The sequence below is a fragment of the Perognathus longimembris genome, chromosome 2 (genome assembly GCF_023159225.1).
Source record: "Perognathus longimembris pacificus isolate PPM17 chromosome 2, ASM2315922v1, whole genome shotgun sequence".
Classification (NCBI taxonomy): domain Eukaryota; kingdom Metazoa; phylum Chordata; class Mammalia; order Rodentia; family Heteromyidae; genus Perognathus; species Perognathus longimembris.
In genome coordinates this window covers 142633351-142656193 of record NC_063162.1, presented here as the reverse complement: position 1 = coordinate 142656193, position 22843 = coordinate 142633351, and the positions used below count along the sequence as shown (strand labels likewise).

The 22843-nt window shown below is 50.6% G+C and overlaps 1 protein-coding gene across 1 annotated transcript in view; it reads left to right on the top strand.

Moving 5' to 3' along the window:
- The window catches only part of Kiaa1549 (KIAA1549 ortholog), a 54506-nt gene extending 32272 nt beyond the window's left edge, over positions 1–22234 (top strand). The window contains exons 11-20 of the mRNA XM_048337712.1: positions 1177–1373; positions 3522–3637; positions 5299–5504; positions 7998–8221; positions 8315–8468; positions 12315–12632; positions 19540–19586; positions 19994–20151; positions 20888–21033; positions 21377–22234. Coding sequence (XP_048193669.1) covers positions 1177–1373; positions 3522–3637; positions 5299–5504; positions 7998–8221; positions 8315–8468; positions 12315–12632; positions 19540–19586; positions 19994–20151; positions 20888–21033; positions 21377–21583 — 1773 coding nt within the window. The 3' untranslated portion in view covers positions 21584–22234. The remainder of the gene's footprint in view (positions 1–1176; positions 1374–3521; positions 3638–5298; positions 5505–7997; positions 8222–8314; positions 8469–12314; positions 12633–19539; positions 19587–19993; positions 20152–20887; positions 21034–21376) is intronic.
- Positions 22235–22843: the final 609 nt, after the last annotated feature.

The window sequence follows — 22843 nt, the reverse complement described above, 5'->3', positions numbered from 1 at the left end:
GCAGATCTCTGCCTAAAACTTACAGGTGGTCACCCAGGTGCCCGGGACTCAAGCCTGTGACCCTCGCTACTCAGGAGGCTGAGATGTGCAGATCATGGCTTGAACGGCGTGGGTAGGAAAGTCCCTGAGACTTTTATCTCCAACGGACAAGCAAAGAGCTGGGGAGTGGAGCTGTGGCGCAAGTGGTAGAGTGCCAGCCTTCAGTGAATAAAGCTAAGGGACAGGGCCCAGGGCCTGAGTTCAAGCCCCAGTAGTGGCACAAAAACAAAGAAACATTGCTGGCCATTGCTGTTCTTTGCTCCTCCTCTGTCTCTGCTTTCTGTTTGGCTTGCAGTTGTTGGTTTTTTTTTTTTGGCCAGTCCTGGGGTTTGGACTCAGGGCCTGAGCACTGTCCCTGGCTTCTTTTTGCTCAAGGCTAGCACTCTGCCACTTGAGCCACAGCGCCACCTCTGGCCATTTTCTGTATATGTGGTGCTGGGGAATTGAACCCAGGGCCTCATGTATAGGAGGCAAGCACTCTTGCCAGTAGGCCATATCCCCAGCTCCGTGGCTTGCAGTTTTTTCTGTCTGGTTTCCAGAGCTGTCCGTTTCCTTCCATTTTCTTGGTTAGGCCTTTGGGTTCGGCCTTTCTGGTTTCATGCGTGTGCCGTCGGCAGGGCCCTCCTCCCTCCTGTCTCCTTGGATTTTAGAGCTCTGCCTGCTTGGAGATATTGGTAGTTTTCTGATTTCCCAGAGGGCAAGCTGTAGAAGCTGACATTTGAAGTTGTCTGGGTCCAGGCTGGCTTCTCTCTCTTCTGCCTCCTTTCATACAGCTAACATGATCTCTTCTCTTTACTGATCCTTCATATGATACCATCTAGAACCTTCTCTGTAGTCTTTTCCTGGCCTGGCTCAAGCCCCCTTATCTCTCTAAAGAGGTATTCACGCCCGCGGGCCCCTCCCTGTCACTGTTAGAATGGCTCTTGTAGCGCGGTATGGTCTTGCGCTTTGACCTTTGTACTGGGGCTTAAGTTTCTGGGTCTAAGCTGCACACCCGGCTGGCAGGCCCGAGAGGCCTCTGGAATTGTGTCGGTGACATTGCCACTTCAGTCTGGGGTCAGAGGTCACGCTCTGGGTCAGCGCTCACAGCCTATGAACCGCCTTGTTCACGCGTGTGCTTTTGTGTGTGTGTTTCAGCTGCAGATCCCCAGCGTGAAGGGCTTCGATTTTGCTAAGCAGCATCTGGGCCAGCATAATAAGGATGACATCTTGATTATTCACGAGCCGGCGCCGCTTCCCGGACCCGTGAAGGAGCACGCCACGCCCTCTGAAAACGGAGACGTGCCCAGCCCCAAGTCCAAGATCCCCGCCAAGAACGCCCGCCACAGGGGAAGGTTAGGGTTGTGCTTTCTGGATTGTTCCGTCGCGGTGGATGGTTCTGTTTGCAAGGTGGTCAGTTCCACTAGCAGAAGGCCTGGGACCGGCCCTGGGTGGACAGCCTGGGGGACCCACACTTGCCGGAGGCACCGAGGGACCCAGGAGTGTCTCAGTGAGCAGCCCGTCCCCCAAGGCCTTAAGAAGATGAGCAGTCAGGGGGCTGGGGATATGGCCTAGTGGCAAGAGAGCTTGCCTCCCATACATGAAGCCCTAAGTTCGATTCCCCAGCACCATTGTGTGGATCTTATGTAAGCACGGGATGCATAGTTTGCAGAGTGTGCATGGCTCCTTTGGAACATAGTATGCGTACTTTGCCTAGCGTGCAAATTCACGTAGACAGCGTAGTAGAGCACACACGTGGTTACTACATTGTCTGCAGGTGACCTTGGTCCAGTCCCCTTTTGCTTGTTTTTCCCCTCTGTCCTGGCTGTCACCTTTGTTTTGCTTTTCTTCTTCTATTTTTCTTTGCCAATCCCGGGGCTTAACTTCAGGGCCTGAGCACTGTCCCTGGCTTCCTCTACCACTTGAGCCACAGCACCGCTTCCAGCTTGTTCTGCGTATGAGGTGCTGAGGAATGGAACCCAGGGCTTCGTGAAGCATGCTAGGCAAGCACCCTCCCGCTAGGCCACACTCCCAGCCCCCTGGCTGTCGCCTTTGGGAGCACACTGCAAGGGACTTCCAGCCACCTCCTCCCGGCCCGCTCCCCATTCCCAACTCATTTCCCACCCCTCAGATTCAACTGGAGCACCGGTAGAACCGCTTATTAATTTTCCGAGCTGCTAGGAAGCCCCTCGAGAAGGGCTGGCTCTGAGTTAAGGACGGAGCCCAGGGTCAGGTATGGGGAGGTTTGTTTTGGCTCCTGGCACCATGACGCGTTGGCTCCAAAGGCCTCATGGGCTCATCCGGCTTCCTTTGAGCACCAGGACTCAGAACTCCAGAATTTTCTACGAAGAGTGGAAAAAGCGTGTGGCCACACTGGCACCTAAAACAGTGTCACCATTTCTGTCTTATCAGAAAACCTACCCCACGAGTCTGGCCTGGTTTTAAGAACTTAATATTAAAGCATGATGTTTATGAAAGAAAATCAATTATATGGAGAGATGCTCTTTGCTTAATTAAATCAGTGTGGATGATTTGATATGCTAGTATTATTTTGCAAAGTATTCTATTTCTCTTTCTTGGAGCATCATCCTAGATGTTTAGTTGCATCATGTCGATGATCTTTGTAGTGTATACCATTCCAACAGCTGTGGATCAAAAATGCTCAGGAAAAGAAGTTACATCTGTAAAAAATATGGATTTTTTAAAAAATTTTCAAAACAATAAGACCATCTACACCTAGCATTCACATTATATTGTGGATTACAAATAAGCTAGATCTGGGCACTGGTGGCTCATGCCTATAATCCCGGCCACTTGAGACACTGAGGCCTGGGAATTGTGGTTCAAAGCCAACCCCGAGCAAGAAAGTCCGTGAGACTCTTCATCTCCCAATTAACCACCAAAAAGCCGGAAGTGGAACTGTGGTGCAAGTGGTAGAGCACCGACGTTGAGCAGAAAAGCTCAGGGACAGCAGCCAGGCCCTGAATTTAAAGCCTCAAGATTGGCCCCAAATGACAACAAATTATACAGAAAGATGGGTGTGGTGTACTCATACTGCAGCGCTTTATACAAGGGACTTGAGCGCTGTGGGGTTCAGCGACTACGGAAGGATGCCTGACAGTGTCACTTGGGGTAATAGGATGGCTGGCATCCCGCATTTCTGTGGAAGCCAGGGAACCCGAAGAGATGGGGGTGCTAGTTTTCCTAGCCGGATGAACCCAGGTGCTGGGTTTACCGCCGTGACACAGGAGGACACCAGGCCTGTAATCCTAGGCACTTGGGAGGCAGAGACCGGAGGATCGGAATATACCAACAACATCAGCCTAGGCGGGAAGTAGTTCTTGAGACTCCGTCGTTACTAACCAGTGGCTCGGTGCGGTGGCACACCCCTGCAATCCCCGCTCTCCATTTCTACCCAGAAGCCCGACTTGCACACGAGCGTAACCTTCTTCCTTCCCCTCCTTCTTGCTCCTCTCATGGTTGTGCTTTGTCTGTGTCTGCAGAGTCTCCCCCTCAGATGCCGACTCGACGGTCAGCGAGGAGTCCAGTGAGAGGGAAGTCGGGGACAAGACGCCCGCAGCGGCCCAGGAGGGCAAGGCCCACCGAGCCCCGCAGAGCGGTCTGTGACTCTCCTTGTTTGGTCAGATGAGATTGCCGTAGGCCAGGCTGTCACTGTACCCTCAGGATCAAATACATCTACTAAAGGGCTGGGATGTAGCTCAGTGGCAAAGCGCTTGCCTCCCAAGTGCAACGTCCTGGGTTCGATCCCCTATACACTAACAAAGAAAAGACAGCGAAAAAAATACAGTTAACAACCAAACAAACAGAAAATCTACAGAACTAAATGGGCAGGGGCCAGTGGTTTATGCCTGTAATTCTAGCGATTCAAGAGGCAGAGAGATCTGAGGATTGTGGTTCAAAGCCAGCCCAGGCAGGAAAGCCTGTGAGACTCTTATCTCCAATGAACCACCAGAAAACCAGAAGTGGAGCTGTGGTTCAAAGTGGCTGAGCACTAGCCTTGAGCAGTAGAGCTCAGGGACAGCACCCAGGCCCGAGTTCAAGCCCCATGACTGACCGAAAGAAAAAACAATCTACTAAATGGAGCTGTCCCATGCTGAATTTCTCAGCATTGATAGTCCCTGTCGAACTCTGTACTGGTGTCTGCTTCGAGAGTTAGGGTTTGTGGTAGAGATGAGGGGTTCACTGAGGCACATCTTCCTTTCATATTCTCATTTAGGGTCCAAATAATATTCTTTTTTTTCCCGGAAGGACAAAGAGAAATTAAATGGAAACTCCAGTCCTAAAAACTGCCTGTTGGAGATAGTGAGTCTCTTGGGGATCATTTCAGGATGTCACAGCGCCGCTGTGGGGTCATCACACACCCTTTGCCATTACGCCTGGCCCTCCGCGTCTGTAGGCTCCGGGCCATCCCATGATTGGCTTTAGCATCTTTGCCTTGGGAGATCCGTAGCTCTCAGATGAGCTTTGTCCCCATTCTAAGGAGCATCGCTGAGAGACTTGAGCCCTGAATGAAGCCACACCCTCAGGCCTGCCTCACCTAGGGAGCCATTTCTGGACGGATGCCAGGGTAGTTTGGTTTTAGTTTAATAGGTCCTATTACGTAAATGTGTCCATTCAGCTATTGTATTGACCGGAGCTTTATTTATATCGTAGGATTGTGTTTCAGTAATAAGGGAAACCTGAGGATGTGGGGTTTTTGTGTGTTTTTCCAGTCCTGAGGCTTAAACCAAAGGCATCGGTAGGCACTGTCCCTGGGTGTATTTTGCTCAAGGCTAGCACTCTACCACTTGAGCCACAGCGCCACTTCCGGCATTTTCTGTGTATGTGGTGCTGAGGAATGGAACGCAGGGCTTCATGCATCCTGCGCATGCACTCTACCACTAGGCCACATTCTCAGCCCGTTAGTCTTTTTCGTTGTTGTTGTTGGCGGGGGTGGTGATGGTGGTCATGGAGTTTGCACTACCCTTCAGCTCAAGGCTAGCGCTCTACCGCTTTGAGCCACAGCGCCACTTCTGGTTTTCTGGTGGTTACCTGGAGATAAGAGTCTCACCACTTTCCTGCCTAGGCTGGCTTTGAACCCTGATCCTCAGATCTCAGCCTCCCTGAGTAGCTAGGATGACAGGTGTGCGCAGCTGGAGCCCAGCTGTGTCTGTCATTTTTAATGATGCTGGAAGAGGCACTGTTTAATGTAGACCATTGAGGGTCAGCCGTGCTGTTTCTCTTAAGTGACCTTGTCCCTTGTTTTTCTCTCCTTTCCAGCACCCCCGCTTCCCAGTTCGGGGACGGAGCAGCACTCCTCGGCGTCCATCTTTGAGCACGTGGACAGGCTCTCACGCTCGTCCGAGGCCAGCCGGCGGGTCCCCAGTAAGGTGCAGCTGATCGCCATGCAGCCCATCCCCGTGCCCCCGGCCCAGAACCCCGTGCTGGCCAGCCGTGTGGCCGAGACCAACAAGATCAACAAGGAGGTATGTGTTCCGATTCAGATACGCCTTAGCAAGCCCGGGCAAGCTGGTGGCTCGTGCTTGTCATCCTAGCTACTCAGGAGGTTGAGATCTGAGGATCAGGGTTCAAAGCCAGCCCATGCAGACAAATCTCAGAGACTCTTATCTCCAATTAACCAGCAGAGAGCTGGAAGTGGAGGTGTGGCTAAAGTGGTAGAGTGCCAGCTTTGGGTGAAAAAGCTAAGGGACAGCACCTAGGCCCCAGAACAGATAAATAAAAAAAAATACAAACCCAAAACACCAAACATTAACAACAATAATATTATTGTAACAAAAGCTTCACATTTTGGTTTAGTCAGTACTTAAAAGTGAGCAAACAGGGCTGGGAATATGGCCTAGTGGCAAGAGTGATTGCCTCATATACATGAGGCCCTGGGTTCGATTCCTCAGCACCACATATACAGAAAATGGCCAGAAGTGGTGCTGTGGCTCAAGTGGCAGAGTGCTAGCCTTGAGCACAAAGAAGCCAGGGACAGTGCTCAGGCCCTGAGTTCAAGCCCCAGGACTGGGGCTTGAAAAAAAAAAAGTGAGCAAACAGCACACTGTCAGATGGTTACTAAAGGCATAGTAAGTATGCTTTGTTTGAAACATTCTTAGCTTAGAGTCAGTAGAACACTCCTGTAATCCTAGCTATTCGGGAGGCTCAGCTCTGAGGATCACAGTTCGAAGCAGTTGGGACAGGAAAGTCTGTGAGACTGTTATCTCCAGTTAACCAGCAAAAATTGCAAGTGGAGGCATGGGTCAAGTGGTGGAGTACCAACCCTGAGCAAAAAAAGCCAAGCAAGAATGTAAGGCCTGGGGCTGGGAATGTGGCTTAGCGGTAGAGTGCTTGCCTAGCATGCGTGAAGTCCTGGGTTCCATTCCTCATTACCACATAAGTAGAAAAAGCTGGAAGTGGCGCTGTGGCTCAAGTGGTAGAGTGCTAGCCTTGAGCAAAAAAAAGCAAAAAAAAAAAAAAAAAAAAAGCCAGGGACAGTGCTCAGGCCCAGGACTGGCAAGAAAAAGGAAAAAAAAGAATGTAAGGCCTGAGTTCAAGTGCTCCAATACTGGCATCAAAACAGACAAAAATTATCTTCATTCTTATTTTTATTTTTTTTTTGGCCAGTCCTGGGCCTTGGACTCAGGGCCTGAGCACTGTCCCTGGCTTCTTCCCGCTCAAGGCTAGCACTCTGCCACTTGAGCCACAGCGCCGCTTCTGGCCATTTTCTGTATATGTGGTGCTGGGGAATCGAACCTAGGGCCTCGTGTATCCGAGGCAGGCACTCTTGCCACTAGGCTATATCCCCAGCCCTTCATTCTTATTTTTTAAGATCAGATACTGCCAAGAAATGGAAACAAGAGGTTATTTTTTTTTTGTTATTTTTGTTTTTTCTCTTTGTAAGGTTTGCCAGAAAAGAAACCCACCGCATGGTTCAGGCAGAAAGGAATTTATTGGGGGGAAAGCAAACTGCCAGCCTACACAAGATGGAGGTGTGGGGAGACAGAGGGAAAGGAAGAAGGGAAAAAGAGAAAAAGAGCAAGAGTAACAGAGAAAAGGGGAGAAAGGGAATAAGAGTGGGGACTGTGTTGAGCCGGATTATATAGGAAATGGTGGGAGGTATGGCCAGGTGGATTGGATGTCACCTCAGAGAAGGAGGAGGTAACTGCCTCCAGGTGTGCCAGTTACCTAGGTAACTCAGGTACTGGGTGCAGACTTAAACAGGTGGGGGGCATCTGCATGGAGCCCCGGGGGGGGGGACCTTACACTCTTGTTTGTTCATTTATCTGTCTTTGGGAGGGTAAAGGGAGGCAGAGAAATGGAGGGACAAAGGATCAACAAGTGCAGCCGTGGTGCTCACTAGACACTACATGGAAAATGAACTATACAGCTTGGGGGTGGGGATGGGAAGGAAAAACTCGGAGAGAGGGAGAGAAGGTGTGACCCTGTCCCAAAAGAAACACACTCTTTACCTGAATCGTAACTGCAACCCCTCTGTACATCACCTTTATAACAATTAAAAAAAAATAAAAACAAACAAGGCCAGACGCTGGTCAAGCCCGGTTGACTCCGTTCAGTGGGGTTCAAGGAGCCCACCTGGCAACGCCTCCGAAAGCCCTGCTCTGACACCGCTTCAGCCCTGGGCTTCAGGACCACCCTGCGTGGCCAGCACGGGTCTCCACCTCTCCGGGGTGGGGAGGGAAGGGGTGCAGACAGACTCTGGGACGCTGTCTCCCCCCCCCCCCCCATCTGCTTGGATGCAGATGCCTTCCTTGCACAGGTTGCACCTGCCTCTCAGAGAACCGGGCCTTCTGCCTTGCCTGCGCCTGGGCGCGGGCCGCCCCTGCCCTGGCACTCCCGCCCCGGGTGTGGGGGAGAGGGAGCGATCCATCGAAGGCTTGGCCCAGGAAGGTTCTAGAAACCTCCAAGCGTACCCTGTCTTCGCCCCCCCCCCCCCATCCGCCCCCCATATCCCCCAGATCCAGACGGCGCTGCGGCACAAGTCCGAGATCGAGCATCACCGCAACAAGATCCGGCTGCGCGCCAAGAGGCGCGGCCACTACGAGTTCCCGGTGGTGGACGACCTGTCCTCGGGGGACACCAAGGAGCGCCACCGCGTGTACCGCCGGGCGCAGATGCAGATCGACAAGATCCTGGACCCCACGGCCAGCGTGCCGTCCGTGTTCATCGAGCCCCGGAAGAGGTGAGGTGGGCCGGGCCGGGCCGCGGCACCCCGGGGTCCCCGGGAGGCGGGGAGGCTTCTTTCCTGAAGACCGTTTCCCACATTGCCTGGCAGCTCGCGGATAAAGCGTTCGCCCAAGCCGCGCCGGAAACACCAGGTGAACGGGTGCCCGGCGGACGCGGAGAAGGACCGGCTCATCACCACCGACAGCGACGGCACCTACCGCCGGCCGCCCGGCGTGCACAACTCGGCCTACCTGGGCTGCCCGGTGCGCATGCGCGGGAGGGGGCGGGGCCGAGGACGGGAGGGGCGGGGCGGTGGCCGAGGGGCGTGGTCTCGGGGGCGGGGCGCGGATCCTGCTAGCCAGGCTGTTCCCATATTTCCTTCCTGCATGCGAGCCCTGCCCTCGAAGCTTTATTATTAATTAATTGATTGATGAATTGAGCTGGTCCTGGGGCATGAAGTCAAGGCCTTTGCACTCTCCCTTGGCTTTTCTTTGTTTGCTCAAGGCTGGTTGCTCTGCTACTTGAGCCACAGCTGGCTTTTTTTGGTGCTTCACTGGAGATAAAAGAGTCCTGTGGGCTTTTCTATCCAGGCTGGCTTCAAACTTTCATCTCAGTGTCCCGAGTAGCTAGAAATGACAGGCGTGAGCTACCTGTACCTGGCTCTTCGGACTGTCAAGTGTCATCTTCATGAATTTTATTGAATATGGGGGGAGGGAGAGAAGGGAGGAGGAGAGACAGAGAGAGAGAGAGACAGAGAGAGAGAGAGAGAGAAAGAGAGAGAGAGAGAGAGAGAGAGAGAGAGATTTATTTCTCCCCACTGGTCAGATGAATGAGCTGTTAGGGTTTTCTCCCCCCTGGCCCCCTTGACCAGAAGAAGGCTGACCACTGTCAGTATCAGCTCAGTATCCCTTGCCTAAAGTGTTTGGGGTGTGAAGAGCGTCAGATTTGGGGTGTTTTGAATTTAAGGAAGTTCATCTAGCAGGCTATACTCACACCTGTAATCCCAAATGAAGTCAGGAGGCTGAGTTTTGAGGATGAGGGTTCAAGCCAGCCTGGGCAGATAAATCCAAGAGATTCTTATCCCCAAATAAGCAGCAAAAAAGACAGGAATGGAGCTGTGGCTCAAGTGGTAGAGTACCATCCTTGAGCAAGAAAGCTAATCAAGAGCTCAAGGCCCTGAGTTCCAGCCCCAGTAAACACACACACACACACACACACACACACACACACACACGAAAAACAGGGTTTGACTGTGACCTTTGTATCTCACTGGAGAAGACCGTAGGACCCTGGCCTTAGAAAGTCTGAATGAGATGCCTCCACCCTGTCCAGCCCCTCATCACTTCCTCTGCTGGCTGCACTTCCCACAGTAGGTGGCGCCCGTGAGCTGCGATGGCTATCTGGACAGTTCCTTAGGTCCCCAAGATTTGGTCACCTAGTGCTTTTGTCTGTCTGCAGCAGGGGCCCTCCTCTATTTAATAGAAGCATCTGGAACATTCCTTCCTCATCTGGTTCCATAACCAGTCTGGGCTCCTCCTCTCAGACTCCCACAGGAGCGCCTTCATTCCTGGAATTTCCACCCATGGCCTTTGCTGTTGAGTGGCCAGTGGGGAATGACCTACCTTCTCCTGCTGTCCATCCTTGACCTCATCGACCACCCCCTGTCTTCTTGGTGGTCCCGATGCTCCTTCTTCACTTGGTTTTCTGGGGGGGAGGGGGTATAGTTTTGTTGTATTGCCCAGGCTGATCCAATCTTCCTGTCTCAGCTTCCTGAGTAGATGGGACTAAAGGCATGTACCACTGCACCTGGCTTGGATTTCCTTTCCAGAAAATATAGAATTTGGAAAGAACCTTTTCCCTGGAGACCATCGGGGGGCTGTTTCTCTCTATAACTTCGTTTTCAAAGATTCCTTTGCTATAAGGAAAATCTTTATCTCTCCCTCTTCCTTCCCCTCCCTTACCTTTCCCACTTCTCTCCCCCTCCTTTCCTCCTCCCCTGCATCTTTACTATTTCATATTCAGCAAATGTGGAAGGGAATTGAGTACCAAGGGGGGGGAAAAAAAAAGCTGAGCCGAGAAGAGAATGGCACAAGGAGTTTCCACATCCGATCTGCTCACCTGCTCTAACCTTACAAAAGGCCTACCTTCTGGTTAGCTGTCAAAAGTGTTTATTTTCTGCTTTTTCTCCCTAAAAACCTCTGAACCACGTGTTTTTCAACAGCAATGCCTTTCTCTGAACTCATTGTTTCTTAGGGAGCTTGCGTGTGCTACTGGGTTTTGCATCATTCTGAAGTTTCTCCTTTTCCTTCCAGTGCCCTTGTCCTTGGGAGCCCTTGTTCTCTGCCAGACACGTTTCCTCGGCCTCCTCAGTGGAGTTAGTGTTCTCGCTCAGGCCTGGCAGACGGGGCCCTCTGGCTGCAGCCAATTATCTGTTTGGGTAAACACAGGGAAGCTTTTGCAAGACAGTCACGTCTGTGCGGGGCATCTTTGTCTTTGCTGCTTTTGCAGAGTTGAGGGTTTGTAAGACTTGCAGGACCAAAACTATTTCCTGTCAAAGCTCTCTTCGTTTGCAGAAGCAGGTGTGGTGCTTCCTCATAGTTCTTGCTGCGTGGGAGGCTGGGATAGAAGGCTTGCTGGAGCTCAAGAGTCTGAGGCCAGACTAGAAAACACTGAGAACTATTAAATTGGGGCAGTAGGCATAAATGGAGGTTGATCTAGACAAACTAAAACACCTCCTTAATATAGTCCACCAAACATCACGAAATAGGCTCAGAAATGAGCATAACCTTTGATTTCTAATAGTTTTTTTTTTTCCAGTCCTGGGGCTTGAACTCAGGGCCTGAGCACTGTCCTGGCTTCTCTTTGCTCAAGGCTAGCACTCTGCCACTTGAGCCACAGCACCACTTCTGGCCTTTTCTGTATAGGTAGTGCTGAGGAATTGAACCCAGGGCTTCCTGTATGCTAGGCAAGCACTCTACCACTAGGCCACATTCCCAGTCCCTCTAATAGTTTCTTATTCTTTTTTTCTTTTCTTTTTTTTTTTTTTTTTTGTCAATCGTGGGGCTTGAACTCTGGGCCTGGGCGCTTGTCCCTGAGCTCTTCAGTTCAAGGCTAGCGTTCTGCCACTTGAGCCATAGCACCACTTCCGGTTTTCTGGTGGCTAATTGGAGATAAGAGTCTCATCATGGACTTCCTGCCCAGGCTGGCTTTGAACCGTGATCCTCAGATGTCAGCCTCCTGAATAGTTAGGATTACAGGCATGAGCCACTCACTGGTGCCTGATTTATGATGTCAGATTTTTTGAAAGAATAGCTCATTTTTTTTCTTTTTTCTTAAAAGAGGCATAGGCTAAGCAAAGCAGATCTGGCCAGTTTGCATTGTGGTTTCGTCTACCTGGAATTCAGTGGCGGCTGCCTTTTGTGCTGGTGTGATAAATCCTTCATCTTCCACGGATACACGCATCTTGGTCCATGGGAAGCAGTTTCCAGATAGCTGCCCGTGACATGACAGCGAAGGCTGTGTCTAGGGAATAGACAGTTTCTGTGTAGTGAACTCACTAACACACACAGACGTGGGGGTGTCTTCCTACAGGAGGCTCCGAGCCAGCGGAGCCGGCCTGGCCACTGATGAGCCAAGCATTCTGGGGAGAAGGAGGCCACCCTTCTGCATACACAGCGGAGGTCCCCCCAGAACCCCTTGTCACACTTAGAGCTCTCATAAAACCATGACAGACACAAAAAGGAGGCAGTGTTAGTCAGTGTGGGGTCATTACAACAAAATTCCTGATCTCATCAGTTAAATTTGTATCCTAAGTCTTTCCTAAGTGTCAAAACAATTGGAGTTCATAGCCAGCCCAGGCAGCAAAGTCCGTGCGACTCCTTATCTCCAGTTAACCAGCAAAAAGCCCCAAGTGGAGCTGTGGCTCATGTGGTAGAGTACTAGCCTTGAGCAAAAAGAAGCCAGGGACAGTGCTCAGGCCCTGAGTTCAAGCCCCAGGACTGGCAACACACACCACACACACACACACACACACACTATTAAGTTCCATTTTGGCCTGAGTCTCCCCGCCGCTCTGCCTGATTCTCCCCTTTGCCCTCTGGCCTCTGCAGTCCGATCCCGACCTCCCCGCTGAGGTGCAGACGCCGTCGTCCACTGAGCTGGGCAGGTATCCCGGGCTGCCCTTCCCCGCCTCGCAGTACATCCCGCCGCAGCCGTCCATCGAGGAGGCCCGCCAGACCATGCACTCCCTCCTGGACGACGCCTTCGCCCTCGTGGCCCCCAGCAGCCAGCCCGCCCGTGCTGCAGGCCCCGGCCCAGGCGCCCCGGCTGGCCTGCCCGTCAGCAATACCCCGTCCCGGGAAGAAAGGCGCGCTGCCCAGTGGGCGTCCTTCTACAGCCCAGCGCAGACAGCCAACAGCCCCTGCAGTGTAAGTACCGGCCTTCTAGGATTCTCTCCCGGACAAGATGTGGGAGTTTTGCTGTTTGACTATGTCTGTGCAGACTCTGGTTACACGTAATGAAAGTTTAAAAAGTCGAGATGAAGCCCGCTGGCTCACAACCTCTTATCCTAGCTATTTGGGAAGCTGAGGTTTAGAGGATCTTGGTTCAAAGCCAGGCTGGGCAGAAAAGTCCAGGAAACGCCATCTCCAAAATAAGCAGCAAAAACCAGAGTTGGGAATCACAGCTCCAGAGTAAAAGCATCAGCCATGAGCAAAGACAGTGCTCTGAGTTCAAACCCTGCTACTAGCAAAAAAAAAAAAAAAAAAAAAAAAAGAATTCACTCTTGGATGGTAGGCCGTAGGGTTTTTATCCTATTCCTCTAAGTTCATTGTTCATGCTGGAAGTTTCCATCACTCTCATCTTCTGTTGGGAATGCAGAGGGTTTCAGGGAACACCACTTCTAGGTTCACCATGATGTTATAGAGTTGGTTTAATTGTCACAACATAGACTCACAGTTTAGAAAATGCTGGGAATGTGGCTTAGTGGTAGAGTGTTTGCCTAACATGCACAAAGCCCTGGGTTCGATTCCTCAGCACCACATACACAGAAAAAGCCGGAAGTGGCACTGTGGCTCAAGTGGTAGAGTACTAGCCTTGAACCAAAGAAGCTCAGGGACAGTGCTCAGGCCTTGAGTTCAAGCCCCAGGACTGGGGAAAAAAATGCCCAAGTTTTTTAACCTTCTGTATGGTCACTGGTGCCCAGACTGCTGCTTGACGTTCAGGGAGACACAGCAGCTAATCTCCTAGCCGGCAATGACAACTGCAAGTGCCAGCTTCCCATCTCCAGCTGCCATTTCAGGATTTCATCTAGCCTCACGGTCCTGTCAAATTCTCCCCTAACACACAGAACAAGTTGAATGGAAGGAAGTTCCACTTAGAGTGTTTTCTGTTAGTGTCAAATGAAATGATTGGGTTAAAAGGTAAGTGGCCTGTTAACTGTAGAGAGAAGTTAATAGGTCACAATTTAAATTTATTAGCTGGCGAGTGTTTATACTGAGTTCTCCTGATTTTTTTGTTATCCTTGTTAAGGTGAACGTGGGTGGACAATAAACATATTAAAAGAATTTCCAGGGGCTGGGGATATAGCCTAGTGGCAAGAGTGCCTGCCTCGGATACACGAGGCCCTAGGTTCGATTCCCCAGCACCACATATACAGAAAACGGCCAGAAGCGGCGCTGTGGCTCAAGAAGTGGCAGAGTGCTAGCCTTGAGCGGGAAGAAGCCAGGGACAGTGCTCAGGCCCTGAGTCCAAGGCCCACGACTGGCCAAAAAAAAAAAAAAAAAAGAATTTCCAACCATATGCTGGCAGCTCATCCCTATAATCCTAGCTACTGGGAAGACAAAGATCTGAGGATCACAGTTCAAAGACAGCCGGGGCCTACAAATTCGAGAGACTCTAATTTCCAATTAGCCAGCAAAGAGCCAGATGTGGAAATGTGTCTCAAGTGGTAAACCACCAGCCTTGAGGGAAAAAAACACAAACCAGCACAAAGTATCTTTAAGGGCTCTACGGTGCTCCCTTCTGTCTGTGAGCCGCTGCCCTCTCCCCATGATGGGTTGAGACCCCTGAAACTGGTGCCGGCGGCATGGCTCATCTCCACACGGGCCTTCAGTGTGGTTAGCCTTTTGCTTTTTAGTAGAAGGAAGATGACCATCTGCTTGAAAGCCCTTGGGGCACAGCCCGTCAGAGGAATGCCTGGGTGGTTGTGCAGTCACCAAGATGGTTGATGGTTGTCCCTGGACCCGGTGCTCACCAGCAGCCCCGCAGCTTTGTACAACAGCAGCTGTTCAACTGCTACTACTTCACCCCTGGGGTGGGGGGCGCTTCTATGCCCAACGCCAGCCTGTCGGATTCGCCCGCTGGGCCTATAGCCTTACAAGAATGGCCAGTTGTCACTTGTTGGCCCTTTTTGGAAATCCAGTTTCCTATGTTTAGATAAAGTCACTCTTGTGTATTGAACAATCTGGTGATAATTTCCCTTACTATTTTGAAAATATGAGGAAGGACAGTACCATCACCGAGAAAAAATATTATTATTTTGTTTTGTATCATCCTGGGGCTTGAAGTTGAGACTTCACATTCTCCCAGGTCTCTTTTGCTCGAGGCTAGCGGTCTACCACTTGCGCCACTGAAGCTCCACCTCTGGCTTTTTGATGCTTCGTTGGAGATAAGAGTCTCAGGCACTTTCCTGCATAAGCTGCCTTTGAATCATAATTCTTCGATTTCAGCCTACTAAGTAGCTAGAACTTCAGGCATGAGCTACCAGCACTAGGCTGAAAAAAGGAAATTTTTTTAATTTCTGAAATTGGTTTTCAAAGCAGGCCAAGTTCCAGCTTCTTTCCCTCAATGCAGGAGAGGCACCTGGCTGTGGCATGGGTAATGGCTGCCGGGTAAGGGGAACAACCCGCGGAAAGTCTAATTAAAAAAAAAAAATTCAGCATTTTAAAAGTGGCTATTATCAAGGTGATGTGTACAGAGGGGATGGCCATTTCATAACTTTGCATCATTTTTTTTTTTCCAGTCCTGGGGCTTGGACTCAGGGCCTGAGCACTGTCCCTGGCTTCTTTTTGCTCAAGGCTAGCACTCTGCCACTTGAGCCACAGCGCCACTTCTGGCCGTTTTCTGTATATGTGGTGCTGGGGAATCGAACCCAGGGCCTCATGTATATGAGGCAGGCACTCTTGCCACTAGGCCATATCCCCAGCACTTTGCATCGTTTTTGATGTTAAAAAAAATAGCTGTTCTATTCATCTTTCTGGAAGCGTTCTAGCACGAGACTTGGGGATCGGTGTGGATGCAGATCCATGTTCTCTGGTTGTCTTAAGCACTCCTCGTTCGTTTATTCACAAACACTTGTAAAGCACATGCTGCGTGCGCTACATTGGGGATGAGCGGCTGCAGCACAAGGGTTTGTTCTTCTCTGACACCCGGATTTGACATCCGGGTACAGCACTGGCTCCTGTGCTGCTCATTCCTCCGGGTATGCCATGGGTCCCTGTTGCCCGCCTCGTACATCCAGGTACAGCATGAGTCTCTTCCTCCGGTGGAGGACGTGGGAGCAGCCAGACAGCTTTTCCAGCGCATGGTTGGCGCTGCTCTGGGGAATTCACATGGAAGAGCACTGGCCTGGGTCTCCAGGGGTCTTGGAAAAGGATTTTCTGAAGGAAATGACATCCGTGTAGTGGTCTAGAGGGTAGTCATCGGTTAAAGAAGAAGAGTGCCAGGCGCCAGCGACTCATGCCTGTAATCCTAGCTATGCAGGAGGCTGAGATCTGAGGATCAAGGTTCAAAGCCAGCCCTGACAGAAAAGCCCATGAGACTCTAGCTCCCATTAACCACCGGAAAACCGGAAGTGGCGCGGTGGCACAAAATGGTAGAGTGCTAACCTTAGCAGAAGAGCTCGGGGACAGCTCCTAGGCCCTGAGTTCAAATCATACAACCGACAAAAAAAAAAAAATCCAATGTTGGGAAGTATGGTAGAGGCCCAGAAACAGAAGCACATGGACCATACTTTCTCCTCAGGCCAAATGGAAGAACAGGGACTGGATCTACCTTCTTTCTTGGAACAGTTGAAAATCTGAGTAGAATGTATGAGTTTTTCATGACTCTGAACATCAGGCAATGAAGGAATGGATTACAGAGGAGTGCATTGAGCCCTACCGTTGTCCCAGAATGTCTGGGGGGAGGGGGGGGGTTCAGACCCGGGTGGGATGGGCAGAGAGGACACTGACTTGCAAGTCTAGGAAGGAAAAGGAACTTTGGTTCTCCCACATCAAACCCAGGCACTAGGAGAATTTACCCAGGAAAATGGAAAGCATTTTCCCATACAAAGCCTTTACCCCCCACAGAAACTTTCTTTGTAATCGACTGGGAACAGAGTAAATACTCAGGGGCAAGAATCTGGGTACACTCATGTGGTAGCGCTCCATAACTGTGTACTGCAGGGTCGTCAGAGTGAATGAGGTGTTGCTGCTACGTACAGACACAACTGGATCTCACTGATATGGAGTGGGAGAAACCAAAATAAAAGTGCATGCTGTGTGATTGTTATCAGTGGACAATTCTAGAAAATGTGGAGAAATCTAGAGCAACAGGAAACAGTTCAGTGGTTGTTCCAGGAGGGCGCAGGGGAGGGTAGACAGGGCAAGAAATGGAGGCTTCTGCTGGAGCACCGGGGAACTTCGAGGGTAAAGCGTGTGTTCGTTACTTTTTCCTGATGCAAGGGTTTGAGCCTTGTTCATGCTAAACAAGAATTCTTCATATAAAATGCCGATTTGTTTTACTGCTGGTACTGGGGCTGAACTTAGGTCCTCACACTCTTAGCTGTTTTGCCCAGGGCTCAGAGGGTTGTTTGTTTGTTTTTGCCTGGTCTGGCTTCAAGCCTCCATCCTCTAAATCTCAGGTTCCTAAGTAGCTAGCTAGTATTACAGGAATGATCTTGAAATGCCTACTGTGCAGAATGAGAGAAACAAGATTAGGATCCCAGGGATAATTTCTTCCCAAAGAAGTCCTTGTTGGGGTAGACAATCATGAAATTATAGTGGTGTGTTTTCTTCATCATGGACCTTTGATGTATTTAGAGAACAGTGTAATCTAGTGGAAAACCAGAATCATGGGCTGTGCCACTCCAGGCCTGCTACCTGTGCCCATGAATTTCAGCACGTTGACAAATTTGCTGGTAAAGTTACTGCTGGTTTCCAAGAGAACCCGGTCACCCTTTATTTGCTGCCTCTGACTGTAGTCAAAACCACAAGAATGTGGATCTCAAGGTGCCTTCTGTGGCCACATGGGCTTTTCACACTGCGTCTTGTGACCTTCTGCTCCATTTTATCAGCACAGAGGTGCAGAGTGTGCATTGTCAGGACTCTGGAGTGGCGACCTCCCCATCAGGCATGAGCAGCTGAGCTGGCTTCTCTACCTCACCCCTGTGCCCATACTCCACCGCCATTTTGACTTGTGTTTCATGTAGAATGAGAAAGATACCGGGCTGGGGTTATGCTCTAGTGGAAAGAGTGCTTGCCTAGTATACATGAAGCCCTGGGTTCAGCTCCCCAGCACCACATATACAGAAAATGGCCAGAAGTGGCGCTGTGGCTCAAGTGGCAGAGTGCTAGCCTTGAGCAAAAAGAAGCCAGGGACAGTGCTCAGGCCCTGAGTCCAAGCCCCAGGACTGGCCAAAAAAAAAAAGAAGAAAGAAAGAAAGATACACTTGGGTGGGATTTTTTTTTTACATGGCTGGTAGAATCTTTCAGTATCAATTTTGTGCCCCAAACTTTTCTAGCTATATGCTTCATTTAAAATGAGAGGATCGGCTGGGAATGTGGCTTAGTGGTAGAGTGCTTGCCTGGCATGCATGAAGCCCTGGGTTCGATTCCTCAGCACCACATAAACAGGAAAAGCCAGAAGTGGCATAGTGGCTCAAGAGGTAAGAGTGCTAGCCTTGAGCATAAAGAAGCCAGGGACAGTGCTTAGGCCCTGAGTCCCAAGCCTCAAGACTGGCCAAAAAATAAAAAAATTAAAAATAAATAAAATGAGAGGATCACAGAAATTGCCAGTGATTTTTTTTTCTTCTAAATATGCCATCTCTTAAAATAGGACAGCCTCTTTTTCACTGTAGTAAGTTGAACTGCTTTACCCTAAATAATCAAACAGATCAAATGTCAACAACCATTTCCCACTGTCTTTCTTGGTTTTTCACTTAAACCTCCTGAAGTCCCCACTGGTAAAGTAAGCTTTGATTTAAAAAGAACAACAAAAAGCAAACTGAGACACTTTACATATGAGTGTTTTAAAACTCCAAGGTTTGTCAGAAAACCCAGGGACACAATGAATATCAGTCTTTATTATCCAGTCTCAGATTTACCTTTAGTCATTTGGAAGAGGAATTGAAGCTGCATTTCCTTCTGCCCCTCCTTTCTTCTCTAATCCTTTTTGATTTATTGCACCTCATTTGGTGGCTCTCTAAGGTTCTGAACTCCCTCCATCTGCCAAGAGGCTGGCAGCAGAGAGGGTGGCGAGAAGCAGTAATCTGATCACAGTTTTGGTTTTTGGTGTTTTTTTTTGTTTTTTTTTTGCCAGTCCTGGGGCTTGAACTCAGGGCCTGAGCACTGTCCCTGGCTTCTTTTTGCTCAAGGCTAGCACTCTACCTCTTGAGCCACAGCACCACTTCTGGCCTTTTCTATATATGTGGTGCTGAGGAATCGAACCCAGGGCTTCATGTATACGAGGCAAGCTCTCTATCACTAGGCCATATTCCCAGCCCTGATCACCGTTTTATATATAATAATCCCTTCAGGATTCTGGGAGTCACAGACCCTCCTATCTTGCTTGGCATCAGGTAATAGGCCTGGGGAAAATGACGAGGCCAGCCTGCCTCCTAAACCTCTGCTCTCCTACCCCTGTACACAGCAGAGTAGGATTTGTCCAATGGGAAAAGTCTGACTGGGGACCCAAGAGCAGTACGATGGCGTAGAGGAGAGCCTGCACTTTGAAGAACCTTATAAGATTATAAAACGAAGATCCAGGCCAGGTGTGGCTGCTCACTTGTATAATCCCAGCAGCTAGGAATGGTGGTGGATCATGGTTTGAGAGCTTCCATGTGGACCAACAAAAACTGAGTGTAGGGGAGCACACCTGTCAACCCAGCTATGTAGGGAGCATAGACAGGAGGATCAAGGTCCCCAATTCTATGTATGCATGTATGGATGTATGTATACGTGTAGGTATGTTTGTATGCATGTATGTGTGTGTGTGTGTGTGTTTAGTTATACCAGAGGCGAGATGAGAAGTTGGGTATTGAATTTCAATCCTCTTGCTCTTTTGAATTTCTTCCAGAGATATGAAGAGTACGGGATGACTCCCCCGTCCGGCCCGCTGCCAAGGTAAGACTTTCAGAACAAAATGTACCGTGACTTTCTCACAGAGGCTGTTCTTGTTAACCGAGTCAACTCCTATCCCTTAACTAATATGAACACATGCAAAACTCCGACTTGTATATTCTCTTGATCTAACCAGAAGAGGAGGTAAAACAAAGATAAACTGGTACTGGTGGCTCCGGCTTATCACCCTAACCTCTCCAGAGGCTGAGATCTGAGGATGCTGTCTGAAGGCAGCCCGAGCAGGAAAGCCCAGGACATTCTTATCTCCAATTAAGCACCAAAAAGCCAGAGTGGAGCTGTGGTTCAAGTGATAGAGTGCTAGCCTTGAGCAAAGCAAAGCTCAAGGATGGCGCCCCAGTGCCCGCCGGGGAAGGGGTCCTGATGGGTGTGTGTATGTGCTTTGCCTTCAGACCGAATTTTGGCCCTGGGTTGCTGCCGTCTTCAGAGCTGGTGGCCTCCGAGCCCCCGCAGCCTCAGGCGGCAGCCGAAGCTCCGTTCCCTGCCCGAGGGATGTACTCTGAAGACCTGCCCTCCGTGGCCCGGCCGCGGCCTGTGGGGGGCACCACAGGTACGTGTGGCCATTGCGATCGCAGTCTGCGCTGCAGGACACTTGCTTTGGGGCTGAACCAGAAAAGGCCAGTTTAGGCTTTGCCCAGCACCCACGTCCTGATGTTCAGTGGCCTCGGCCACTGGGTGGGGCTTCTTCTCTGAGGGGTAGGCAAGGCCACAGGGGAGGAGGATGGGTAGTGGCCGACACCTCAAGGCTGGTGTCCTGAAGCAGCCATCTTGATTGAAAGTACACCCTCACGCCTTCCTGGAACATCCCAAGTTTCTGGTGGCTTACTCCTGTAGATACTCAGGAAGCTGAGATCTGAGGATCAAGGTGTGATGTCTATGGTTCTCTTATCTCCAATTAACCCCCACCAAAAAAAAGGGTAGAAGTGGAGCTGTGGCTCCAGTGGTAGAGCTCTAACCTTGAGCAAAAAAAAACAAGCTAAGCGAGAGTATGAGGCTGTCAGTTCAAGCCCCAGTACTGGCACGAAGAAACCTCTCCCCTCCAGAAACAGAAAGCCTACAAAGAATGCGATTCCCTGACTTTTATGTTGAAGGTGTATTATATGTTCAGATCCCTGTGAATGTTAAAGTCACCGGCAAGAAGCAGCCAGGTGTCAGCTCCTTTTGCATCCGTGTCTGAGCAGTACCGGTACCCGCCTGTCCTTGAAGGAGCGGTGGGTGCTCAGAGCTGGTGGCGTCTGAGCCACCGCCCCCTCCTGCAAACCCTGACCACACGGCGTTCCTTCCAGGCTCCCAGATCCAGCACCTGACGCAGGTGGGGATTGCTAGCAGAATCGGGGCCCAGCCCGTGGAAATCCCGCCGGGTAGAGGTGGCCAGTACAGTGGGCCAGGCTGGCCTGCCTACGGGGAGGACGAAGCGGGACGAAGAGAAGCCGTGAGTACCCGGGGCCCCTCCGCCAGAACTCGAGCACAACCACGCCTCCGAGTCTTGTTTTGAAAACCAGTTTCCAGCTCCCCTGCCCTTTCGGCTTTGCTTGTGTTTGCTTATGGTTTTAGATGGTGACTCCCCTCTGCTTTTGGGGGGAAGTACATGATTTTCCTGGAGACAGACTGAGGCTTTCAGCAGTGAGTTTGACCATGGAGATGAGATCATCCTGTGTGATTGTCAGTGTGATTGATGGGCATGGTGCCCTGGTAGGAAGTGCAGTAACCTTTGCCGTGTCTTTCAGCCCCACATGCGTGGACATCAAGAGTCTTCTTCTTCACCGCTGTTGCAGGTGCCAAGGACTTCGGGCAGGGAGCCCTCGGCTCCGCCCGGGAACCTCGCACCCCGGGGACTGCAGGACCCTGGGCTGGGGTACCCCACCAGCTCCACCGAGGACCTGCAGCCCGGCCACTCCTCAGCCTCCCTCATCAAAGCGATCCGCGAGGAGCTCCTGCGGCTCTCCCAGAAACAGAGCGCGGTGCCCAACTTCCACAGCTGAGGGCTCCCTCCGCAGGTGTGCCAAGTATCCGCTTCCCGTGGAAGCAAGACCAGAAGGAACCCGACTGAGCGCGTGCGTGCTTGGAGCAGCACCGGGCATCTGTCTCCGGGCCCGCTGCCCGCCCGAGGAAGGGAGCGAGGTTCAGGGCTAGAAGATGCCATCGGTCATACACCAACCCCTGAGACTTGTACACTAGGTTGACAATTTGGTGGCCACTGCGGTTCGTTCATCATGTGTGTACTTTTGGCCCAGAGCCAGCAGAAGTTCACAGAACACAAACCTACGCTAACAAAAAGCACGGAGGTCGTCTGCTTTGTGAAGGTGAAAGGTTAAACCATGTCGCTGGCTCAGGGCTGAGAGGAGCCGGGCATGTCCGTGGGCTCACAGTGTTGTGTGCGATCGCACACTGCTGAAGACATTTTTATTAACCGCTTCATTTCCTTCTTTTCCTCCATAGGAGCTTATTTTAATAATATTAACGAGAATACTAAGGCTGTTTGGGAATAAAACAAAACAAGAAAAGGTACTTGTGAGAAACCAAATGATAGATTGTAGAACCCGAGGATTCCCAATGAAGCCATCGCCTCCATTTGCTCTCCTCCTCCTCTTCTTTCTCCCCTTCTTCCTCCCCTTCTTCCTCTTCCTCCTCCCCTTCTTCCTTTTCCTCCTCCCCTTCTTCCTCCTCCTCCTCCTTCTCCTCCTCTTCCTCCTCCTCCTCCTCCTCCTCCTCCTCCTCCTCCTCCTCCTCCTCCTCCTCCTCCTCCTCCTCCTCCTCCTCCTCCTCCTCTTCGTCTTCTTCCTGGTGCTAAAGTTCAAGGGCCCTTTACTTTTCTGGCTTGGAAATGCAACGCTGGCTTTTGCAAATGGGAGACTATGTTGAAGGTTTCATTTTGTTCTAGAAAGAACAAAAAAAAACCCCCAAAACTCCCAAATTAGGGTGGGGTGGGACAAGGGGAGGACTTAATATTTATTTGGTTATTCAAAATACATATTGAAGTTTAGATTTACATTCTTAATTGTATTTACCATTTGTCAATTGGTCATGTACAACTCCTAACCCACGTTAGCACAACCCTTAAGGTCCAGACCCCAGAATGAAATCCCTGCACTTTGCTGAACATCTCCTTCCACGCGATCTTTAAATGATAAGTCAAATATGAAAATACATGGTTTATCCTTCATTCTGGAGATCACCAAGCAGGGAGGAGAGTCAAATTCCCTGTGTTCAAGTCCTGGGAGTGGACTGGTGTTCAGGTTCAC